General features: G+C 32.7%; 1 protein-coding gene across 1 annotated transcript; it reads left to right on the top strand.

Annotated features, from left to right (window-relative positions):
* The first annotated feature begins 250 nt into the window (after positions 1-250).
* Positions 251-10,048, top strand: LOC134716356 (lim and transglutaminase domain protein ltd-1-like). Its single transcript, XM_063579314.1, has 10 exons — positions 251-518; positions 2,101-2,441; positions 3,129-3,251; positions 3,900-4,126; positions 4,569-4,825; positions 5,836-6,821; positions 7,375-7,543; positions 8,163-8,434; positions 9,025-9,210; positions 9,503-10,048. Exons 2-10 carry the CDS (start codon positions 2,103-2,105, stop codon positions 9,617-9,619), a joined length of 2,676 nt encoding a protein of 891 aa, XP_063435384.1. The 5' UTR covers positions 251-518; positions 2,101-2,102; the 3' UTR covers positions 9,620-10,048.
* Positions 10,049-11,485: the final 1,437 nt, after the last annotated feature.

Below are 11,485 nucleotides of genomic sequence, written 5' to 3'. Positions count from 1 at the left end.
TGTATGGATATATGTGAAAAGTTTCCTCAGCAAGAATAGAATTACGGTATGTACAAATAACAATCTTCACAAATTTAAATTATACAAAATGAACAATGAATCGGAAAACAAATAGGCTATATACCGTGACAACCTTGTATATACTTCTTGTATATCAAAGCCTATCATCAAGTCTATTGTCAGTGTATTATAGATATCAGTCAATACAACAAACTACCGGCATTGTGTTAATTTGATTTGACGGTGATAATTGAATATTTGTTGATGATCTTATGTTTAAACATTATCCCATAGTAACTTGAACCGGTTTTGCATTTTAGTCTCCATATTTTAAGCACATGTTGCATTTTTTTTGTAAAAAATTTAATTATTGATAAGAAATTATTGTTTGAGGATAACTTATGTTGGGATAAAAACTCTACGGACTTCATAATATTAACATGTGCATGTAGACTTCAATGAATTCTAGGACTTTGCAAAAACTTTGAACCTCTGATATATTGTTTCCATAGTAACAGGTAAGTTTAATTTAAAGATGGCTCTTACAAATTTACATATCCTGATTTTCCACTAAGTTCAAACACTGACTTTCTAAAAAAATACCTTTTTCTTAAATCTATTATTATTATCTTTTTTTTTTTTTTTTTATCATTATTTTTTTTAATAGAAGACTTTTTAATAAAATTTTAACACATTTATAATTACAGTTGAACGAGTAATTTAAAGCATAGAGATTTGATTCTGTCTAGATATAAATTTCCTGTTGACAAAACTTTTAATTTTTCTTATCCCAGGAATAGATTACCTTAGCCGTATTTGGCACACTTTTTTGGGAATTTCGGGTCCTCAATGCTCTTCAACTTTGTACTTTTTTGGCTGTATAACTATTTTGATCTGAGTTTCACTGATGAGTCTTATGTAAACGATGATACCTTTGATAACTATTTACACAACTGGGTCGATGCCACTGCTGGTGGACGTTTTGTTCCAGAGGGTATCACCAGCTCAGTAGTTGAGAAGCACTTCGGTGTTGAAAGAATATCAATTATATGGTCATTTTATTAAATTTCCTGTTGACAAAACTTAAATTTTTTCGAAAAACTAAGGATTTTCTTATCCCAGGAATAGATAACCTTAGCCGTATATGGCATATTTTTTTTTTGGAATTTCGGGTCCTCAATGCTCTTCAACTTTATATTTGCTTGACATTATAACTATTTTGATCTGCAACGTCACTGATGAGTCATGTACGGGAGTCACACATCAGCGTATAGCTCCGACGTATGCCGGGCGTGTCAAAAACTCATGTACCCTGCCAATACGCTATTAATTTTTTATGTATTCAACCTGTCAATAATATCTCTAACTTGTGCAAATCAAGCTTAAAGCGTGTATTGGGCGTACGAGAAGCATACCTAATCGTTTATTGGGCGTTCAAGAAACGTATGGTTGCGTATGCCTGGCGTTTGTCTAACGTAGATGGAATGCACGCTATGAATGAAAAACATTTCTTGAACGTATGATGTTTGTTACAAACACACCCGCATACGTTTTAGTTAAAGTCGAACGGTCTTGGAGCGTATACAACGTGCCCGAAACGTGTCTCAAACTTATTTGTTTGTAGCGTATGTATAACGTGCGTGTACGTTAGACACACGCTTGAGTTGGATGACAATTTGTTATGCTGCATAAAAATTTCCTCGAGTTTTAGCGTTCACCAAGCGTAAACCTTTGTGTTTCGACGGACTTCAAACTTATGCAACGCGCGTTTAACGATTGTTTAAGCGTTCCTCTGCCGTGTACTAAACGTATACCGACTTTGTCGATTTTTTCTGTACGCTTGGTGCACGCCGGTCTATACGCCAATTGTGTAGACGAAACGCGCGTCTGCATGGCGTATTAAATCATAATCATGTTACTTTTGATAACTATTGTTACAGTGATGGTTGTTGTAATTTTGACGAGTTTAGCAAAACTTCTTATCCCATGGTATTAGAAATAAAAGCAGACCAGTAAACAACGAAATAGCAACAACACAAATAATTTCACCAAAAAAAAGACATGTATACTCCATACATAATTCGCCTATTTTTTCTTCAGATATGGAGGATAGACAATCGTCATACTTCCCTACATCATCCACACCTCGACCAGATCATCATTCATCAATGCGACAGCCATCCGCCATAGACACGTCATCAAGAATGGGTCAAAGGTCGAGACTCGAACACCAGGAAAGCGACCGAATGTCTAGAACCGGACAACCATCTGCAATTCATAGACAACGAAAAGAGCAAAAAATATTTGAAACTGAAATTGAAAATGATGTAATAGATACTAAAAGGATACATAAATCAACTTCTCTAAAGAATACGTCTACAAAAACAGACGAGAACAAACCACAAGTGGACTTCAAGTTGACAAAAGACTTAAAGAAAGAGGTAAATATGGCAAAAGTTTACAGGAGTTCATTGTAGAATGCACACAGATTAGTACTGATTGGATAACCACCTCCCATTTGACATATTGAACATCAGTGGTACTATGCTGTTATAAACGTCAACTCTTTACAGAAAAAAACAGTATTGTCAAAGTTACAAGTTCCCGTTATAGTAAAACCTATCATTTTAACATCAATTTAAAAGTCGCAATTCTTTAAATTTTAGTTTTTCCCCATAGGGTGAATTCAATATACTTATTTGACTGTATATGTACAAACAGATACATGTAAAAACATACATACATGTATTACTGTAATAATACAGAACGAAATATTTCAGATATTTCAATTTAATCAGTTTAACTTTTCTGAGGATCGATTAACAATAGATGTGAATATGAAAGTTTGAGAACCAAACGACAGATTGCAACCACAACTAAACATGTGGTACAAACTTTAGAGACAACTTTTATAAACCTGAATAGTATGAAGTTGAAAAAATTACAACACTTCAAAAACTTAAATTTGAAGTAATTTAAAAAGGAATGGCATATCTGGCACTGTTAAAAACGTGAAGAAAAACAATATTTGTCATTAGTTTTACATCATATAAATGTATCATTCTCCTAACTATATGGCTAATGTTTAGTACTCTACCTGTCTAGTGAATATATGTTGATTTCCCCAGGTTGATGTTCCAGAAATTAAGAAGAAACAACTTACTTATCCAATACCTAAACCCCCACCAACAAGGAAAGCGGAGATATTTAAAATGGAAACTGCTGTAGAAATTGATAAAAGAGTCATAAACGTAAGATTAAAATAGTGAAACGTGTTTTAATACTTTAATCTGCAGAAGCGTGATATGGTCATACGATTGCTCTGACGTCTGACAGTCTTACAGTAGATGTGTGACGACCGTTTGAAAAGTCTGCGAATATCCATTGAAGATTTTGTCGCTGTTTCATCCAGCATAATTAGTTCAGAATTAAATGAGAAACGCCTGAGTCAAAATACAAAGTTATCTTTAGTTTTAAACATCAATTAACAAATAAGAATATAGTATCATATCTTCAGCTGAGACTTACCATTATGAAATAGACAAAAGTACCAGTACAGCAGATTTATAAAACCAAAAAAACTTTTAAAGGCCGTACTTTGACCTATAATGGTTTACTTTTATACACTGTTACTTGGATGGAGAGTTTTCTCATTGGCACTCATACCACATCTTCCTATATCTAATTATCGAGGAAGAACAGACAGAACAAAACAAAATATATGTCACACATACTACATGAAGTTACACAATATTCAACATTACAAACTGGTTAAACATTCGAATCTTTGAATTCGTAAGTACTTCATTATCTGGAAATGGCATCCGTTCTCCTTTCTTTCTTTTTGTTCAGCTATGTTATTGCTATTGATTTCACAAATATTTTACATCTTATTTAAGGTTGACGTTGAATCAGCTCCTGACATGAAAGCTTTAACTTTATCATTGACCGTAAGATATTACAAGGATGTCGATAAGGTGCGGGCAATATTTGCCTGGATGTGTCTTCAGAAGTTGGATCAACTCGATTATTCACGCTCGATAAACGACAAATCACCTCTTCATCATTTAAAAGAAGTGAAAGATAAAAAATCATCCTATCCTGAATTGTTTGCAATTATGTGCAAGTGAGTATAATAACAATTCCATGAATAGTAAAATTAATGTATTGCAAGTATTCTCAAGGGTTTATAGAACAGAATAAAGGAAATAAAATCCAAAATTGAGGACAGCGAATACAAATGTGATAAATACAGCCTTATGACTTTTAAATCAAAGTATAGAAATAAGATCTTCTTACCCTAACGTTGATTGTAAAAAAAAATAAAAAAATTGTGTTGTCAAAGTTAACTTTATCACCAATTGGAAAACAAATCTAATCTTTTTAAAGAACTGCTTACAGACGTTTATTTAATCAATAAGCAATCAAAACAAAGTAAATTTAATGATTTTTCTATGTTGGTTAAGATGTGAAATCCAGAATTGTTAACACGGGTACCTCTTAACATATTTCTTTAAGATAGGAATAAACAAAACAAAAACATAAAAAAGTAACATTTTTCTCCACAGGAATGTTGATATTCCCTGTCATGTTGTGTCAGGTGTTGCAAAACTAGAAAACCATGAAATAGGCGAAACAGAAATCGACAAAAACAGAGTTACATGGAATACGGTTTATTGTGCAGATGGGTGGAGGATTGTTTTCTTTCAATGGGCGTTCGATACCGTATCAACGAAGAAGAGACAAACAGAGCAGCAACCAGTTCACATAGAGAGCACACCACTCTCAAGTAAAACGGGGTCATTTAAAGAACCCTATCAAAACGGTACCTCATATTTTGAATTTAACATTCAGCATTTTATCAACAAAAATATTTTTTTTTTCATATTTCATATAGATATTAATTTAATTAATTCATTGGTGTTACTTTACACCTTGGTACCTTTGAACATTTGTCAGGCTTAACTCATCAGTATGTTAACACTCACCGTGACACCATGTAACGATGGAATAAGAATCAAAAGTCATTCACAATCTCTGCATTTTCCATTCGAAACAAAGTAACCGAAAGACAGTCTAAAACAGAAGATACATATTCGTATATACAAATAAATCATATTAAGTTAAAAAAAAAAAAAAGGATTGATATCTGAAAAACCAACCAACAATCAACGGAACAAATGGAAAGAGAGACAACATATATTCAAACATATTAGTCGAATGTAAGCCATATGTATCATGAACCATAAAAAATGGGGGTGATTGCAGATGCCGTCTAAAAGATAAGGCAAATGACAACAAATGACGATGTTCGAGCTTTTATCGGGTTAAAGTGGGTATTTTAAGACTTTTTTCACTCAATATGTGGACTAAAATTATGTACGTAAATAATGTATACCAACCGTAAACGAATCTAAAATAACGGCATAATAGATAAAAAAAAAATTAAAAAAAGAGAGCATAAAACGATAAGAAACAAAATCATATCAAAGAATGATCACTGTTACTTAACAAGCCTAAATAACTTGATCTGCTGAAATCATGTCGTACTATAATCTGTTGTAGTTGTAATGATGAGCAATTTACGCATGCCAATAATCATTTTTCCTACTTAAATAAAGTCAACAGTAGTATACCGCTGTTCAAAACTCCTAAATCCATGGAAAAAAAACAAAATCGGGGTAAAAAACTAAAACTGAGGGAGACGCATTAAATATAAAAGGAGAACAACGACACAACATTAAAAAGTCACACAGAAATGGACTAAGCATTAGACAAAGTCCTATGAGATATTTTTTAAATATTTTTGATGTGACACTGTATATATTCATTTAGGTGAATCGTCGACCCCGAAACTCCCTGCGATTTCTAACTCTTCAGTCACATCAAGATCCTCAAAGACATTTGCGCATACAGGCAACTATAATCACAGTGTTTTGAAAAAGTTTGAAAAAGAGTCCATTTTGAATGTGAATGAATATTATTTCTTGACTGACCCAGAGGAGTTTATCTTTCGATGTTTCCCTGATGAAGACATGTGGCAACTACTTGGAAAACCACATTCAATAGAAAAGTTTCTGAAACTTCCAGTTGTATCACAAGCTTTTTTCGAACATCATTTAAAAATTTCAAGTCGCTTAAACGGCATTAGAAAAGCTAAACACGGATCTTGCATAATATCTATCAAGCGGATGGACTCTACACATATTTTTCTCGATCATAAATTTGAATTGATTGCATCAGAGACCCCAGATGTTGCTGTTGAACTAAATTTTAAGTTCTTGGTGGCAGTTGTTCATGACGAAAGAAAAACACATTTCCATATGCGTTTCCCAGTTGAAGGAATGTATGATTTTAAAGTTTTTGGAGGAGCTAGTGAAAATGATTCAGAATTCTTGTGTTCATTCAAGGTGAATTGTGAAGAACCAAAACTGCGATTCGAGGCACTACCGTTAGTTCCGGAAATAGGATTTGGACCTTGTCGTGTGACAGAGCGTTTCGGCATGAAACTGGTTTCAAAGGTTACAGGGCTAATAACAATACGTGGACCAGACACCATTGATATTGATTTCAAGGTGTATAAAGATATCAAAGTCATTGCGGAGTTGATTCATCACACAATACCGTCTTCGGACCTCGAAGAATATATTCCACTTAAACAACACAATGACGATTTATTCATTACTGTTGGTGTTCCAAGAAACGGAGAGTATGTCCTAAAACTACATGCAAAACATAGACGTTCGAATAAAGACTTCATTAATGTGTGCAATTTCCTTTTGATGTCAGAAGATCCAAAGAAACCAAGAAAACCTTTTGAAGTAAGATTCAAAATAAATGATTTTTAAAATTTGAATCTGACTAGACCCAAACTTTGTTTATTGATAAATTTCGAAATCAGATAAAAGTATCGAAAACAACACACAACATTTAGTTATGGAGTATACGCCCTATCTGTTTGGTATTTGTAAGAGTATGAATGAACAAGCATTTTATTTCTTTTAAAACAAATTTATATCATATTTGAAAATCCTCATACTCACTTGGAGCTCGTCATTTTTGTTTTACTTTTTAAGTCTTTTTTTTTTTAGATTTTGTAATAGAGGTGTACATACACATACGATTTCAAAGTTGAAGTATAGATATTAGTTTGTTTGATGCTATTTTGGTAGCTAGCGTTTTACCAAGTAAATTGAGACGAATCAATTCCATGTTCAAAATCACTTGATGGAAGAATGTGTTCACATGTAATTGAACAACACAACAATGAGGAAAACATATACACTAGCAACATATGATGACAGAAATTTAGCAACTATTTAGTATATGGCAATTCAATTTAATTTTTAATTTTTGGACTAATACATTTTTCAGAGTGCAGGAGATTTGATGATTCGGCAACAGTTGATGAATACACTTAAGACATCCAAGAATCCCGAGGATGTACAAATGGCAATCGACAAGTTAAATAAGGAGGATTTACCAGACGATGGCTGGCTTACGAAAGCATATGAAAGGCTGGAATATCTGAAATTAGCTAAGGGTAAATGTTTTAAATGAGTTAAGTATCCATGATTTAAATGGCTATTTGTAAAATAACTGCGAATGAACAGAAACAGGTACAAATCAATGGTCATTATTCTTTCAAAGTATGGAATTCTCGTTTTTGAGGAATCTGCTTTCACTTAGTCTTCTCACCAAAAAATATATACGTGCAACATGTCATATGCGCATTTTTATTTCTTTTAATTGGTTAAGAAAGAGAATTTAGATATGATTATTTACATTCTGTACCCAAGAGTAACTGGTTGCGAGTTTTTACAGAAAATAATACAAAACAAATTGGGACAATAAAGTCATTCTTTTTAACTAGATTGAAGAAAATTACTTCCGAAAGGGACGCCCGGAAACATAACTTAAAAATCAAGCGCTCTTGTAAAAAGGGAAAGGTGGTTCCTACAAAACTGACCAAAATGTCACACCAATCTGCATCTAAAGACAAACTGGCATCTTTTTGAGTTGCATTTGCCGATTTTGTTTGTTTTTAGATATGCGAATTTTATTCATTCAAAAGACCATGTGTATTCATAAACACGCACAAAATAAGGTTTTGAAATTCATTTAAAAAGCATTATATCGTATTTCAATTATTTTCCCGATAGCATTGAGAAATGGCATCAATCGTAAAAATGCCGATGTTCTGGAAAAGGCAATACAAGATGCAAGACAGTCAAGTCTGGCAGATAAGTTGGATAATTATATAAGAGAGGGCGAGCAGATGTTACAAGAGGCTGACAAAAATTCCGTGTTTATACTGGAAATGAAAAGAACAACAATATCAGAGGTACATCGCTACAAGAAACCAAAACCAGTCATGTACGATGTAATGAAAGCAACGTATATCTTACTAGGAGAAAAGCCAGAATCGTTGACGGTATGTTTACTATTTATGATCAGTTGTACAAACTAGATTAACACTATCACCAGCTTAAACACCAAGGATTAAGTACCAGATTTTCCGGGTTTCGTGGTGTCCTTGTGTTATGGTATGCCCTTTTGGTTTGAGTGAAGCATGAAACTATGTTGATGAACCTTGTTTCGCTCATTTTTTTTAGAGTTTATGCAGTACTTGTTTGTTACCGTGATTTGTCCTTAATCGATATACGAGATTTTAACCTGTTCAAATTAGTCGAATCATAAATTATGTACTAGTATTTCTACAATGTAAAATAATGTTAAATCTAAAAACAGACCACTGAATCGCACTCTAGTGTTTCAGATTTAGAACGTCTGTATCTGGTGAATGTTTGTTTTTTTAAACTTCTAAACGAACTAGACTAGAGCTGATAAATATACATAGCGATATAAACTTAACTGTGAAAATAGTGTATTTTGTTTTTTACATTTGAATAAACAGATAGTTATGTCAAGTAAATAAGAGCAGTAAAATCAAACTTAGTAGCAGGCTAATTATGAAACTTTCTGAATTCAAATTATATATATACATAATCATTTTATTTCAAGACATGGGATGAGATTGTTTACCTGATGAGAATGACAAGCAGAAAAAGTCTCTTATATAAGGTCAAACAATTTGATAAAAACTACGTTGACCCTTCCACCGCTCAAGAAGTGGACAGACTCCTTAAAACTCACACATTAGAGGAGGCAAAGGCATCTAGCGCCGGTGTAGGCACTTTCTTCATGTGGGTATGTATACATATGAATTTAAACTACTAAAAACTAAGCTTTAGATAAATGCAAACATATTTTTATTAACCTATTTTAGTAATAAAACTGTATTCCCTGTTTGAAAATAATTTGGGCTGCCTTTGTTGTTTTAAATTTACATATGATCATGTTTTTGAAATTTTCTTTTTTTTGTGTTATATACAGTATGTGTTCTATTCAGTAACTTTAAATCGTCAACTCTTCCTCTCGCTGTCCGTAGAATGTTTCATTTGTTTTCCTCATTTAATGAAAAAGTTCACTTTTTTTTCAGGCCAGTGATATAATAGAGCCTTTGACAAAGGTAAAAAAATCTACTCAACCGAAAAAAGAACAGACAATCAATGGATATAAAGAAGAGGACACACTACAGACTACAGAAAACAGCTAAAATAGACGTTTAGAAGATGCATTATATCATGCGATATCAAACAGGGTTTAAAAAAATATTTGTCTATAATCTATTATTTTAACGAGTCTAAATCTATTAATATTATATTCTGTGGGTTGATGCAAAAATGTCTTTAAAAACCTGTTGTCATGCAATTCATAGAAAACTTTGTCTAAAGTTTGGTTACAACCGTCAAAGAAAACTTATTAAACTTTGACGGTCTTTGTTGGTATAGAAGAAGGACAACATATGACACCTGGTCAAGTCTTCGTGTTCCAAGTTTTCTTTATCAAACTTTTAAGTGAGAAAGTTTGATTTTAAATAACACAGCAGAAGACAAACTTTTAGAGAAAGGCTGAAAATCAAATATCTGTTCATAATTTGTATTACTTTATTTAATTTATAAATACGTATATTGTAGGGAATATGATGTAGGTAATATGATATAATGGAGTTTTGATTCATACCTGAAGTAATATGAATAAAGAATTAGTTAAAAATGATAATGTATGTTTGTTGCTTTTTATTAAGTATAGATCCGAACATCAACCTTTAGAAGACCCCTTAAATTTTCTGCATGAATTTTTTAAAGCTTCGAGGTTTGAATCATTTGCAGATCTCGCCGTTAGTGTTGTACTATTTCAAATTGACAAATCTTAGAATAAAATTTTGTTTGGGTTGTTTCTCTTTTTACCATAAAGATCGGCTTTGTATTTATAATAATATTCGCGTTTCTCTAATTTATGTGCTATTTTCACATTTCTCGATCGATGTGAGAACAAAATTTCTCCTCACTAGAGAAATATCTGTTCTCGGCAAATGGTCAATCGAAATTTGATTATGACATCTAAATGTTTTGTTTTCTTCTGATTTTTCCTATTATAAAGGCGACAATGCCTGATGACGTCGCATATACAGAACACAAGTTTCTGAAAATCTTTGAAAAAGAAGGATAAAAATAAAAGAAAACATTACCACGTTACTAATACGACGAACAACGTCAGTACCTAGAAATTAACTGATCATAGATACCCGGATTACATTTTGTATTTACGCCAGACACGCGTTCGTCTACAAAAGACTCATCAGTAACGCTCGAATCCCAAAAAGTTAAAAAGGCAAAATAAAGGACGAAGTTAAAGAGCATTGAGAACCAAACTTCCTAAAAGTTTTGTCAAATACAGCTAAGGTAATCTATGCCTAAGGTATAAAAGCCTTAGTATTTAAAAATTTAAAAAGTTTTGTAAACAGTTAATTTATAAATGTGACTGTATCAATGATAATTCATGTCAGTACAGAAGTGCTGACTACTGAGCTGGTGATACCCTCAGGGAATTGAAACTCCACCAGCAATGACATCGACCCAGTGCAATAATTCAAGACCTTAGTGTATTATTTATGAAGCTGATACAAAATATTTATCAACAAGGTCTTTGTTTCTTCCGATGAACATTTTTTTAAAGGAAAAGGAACAGACGTTGTTTGACAAATGCCCGGTACATCAACTTCTCTTAGACACTGATGATGTTACAAAGTCTGAGTAGCAGTTACAAGCTTTCACTGGAATACCGAAAGAATTAGGAAATGTATATTACATATGCAGGTGAAGTTGGTATATTGCTACTCAGTTTGGGGAAATTAGTCATTTCAAAATTAAAAGCATCTCGTTTATCATAGATTCTGGTACTGACCGCTTATTTCAGGTTCGATGTACAAAATATGCCGCATGGTATCACAAAGAAATTAATTTATAACGAATGCTGCCATTTTTATGTTTAAAAGCAATGTGGATTATTTCTTCCAGATAATTTCAGCGACTGTCATACACTTGAGTAGTTTAGCTAATTTTAAAACAAGGGTTAGTCC

This window comes from Mytilus trossulus, chromosome 4 (genome assembly GCF_036588685.1).
Source record: "Mytilus trossulus isolate FHL-02 chromosome 4, PNRI_Mtr1.1.1.hap1, whole genome shotgun sequence".
Taxonomy (NCBI): domain Eukaryota; kingdom Metazoa; phylum Mollusca; class Bivalvia; order Mytilida; family Mytilidae; genus Mytilus; species Mytilus trossulus.
This window is presented reverse-complemented; position numbering and strand designations above follow the sequence as displayed.

Coding starts and splice junctions, on each gene's coding strand:
- LOC134716356 (XM_063579314.1), top strand. CDS start 2,103: ATGGAGGATAGACAATCGTCATACTTCCCTACATCATCCACACCTCGA. Junction 6,822..7,374: donor AACCAAGAAAACCTTTTGAA/GTAAGATTCAAA, acceptor TACATTTTTCAG/AGTGCAGGAGATTTGATGAT. Junction 8,435..9,024: donor AAAAGCCAGAATCGTTGACG/GTATGTTTACTA, acceptor TTTTATTTCAAG/ACATGGGATGAGATTGTTTA.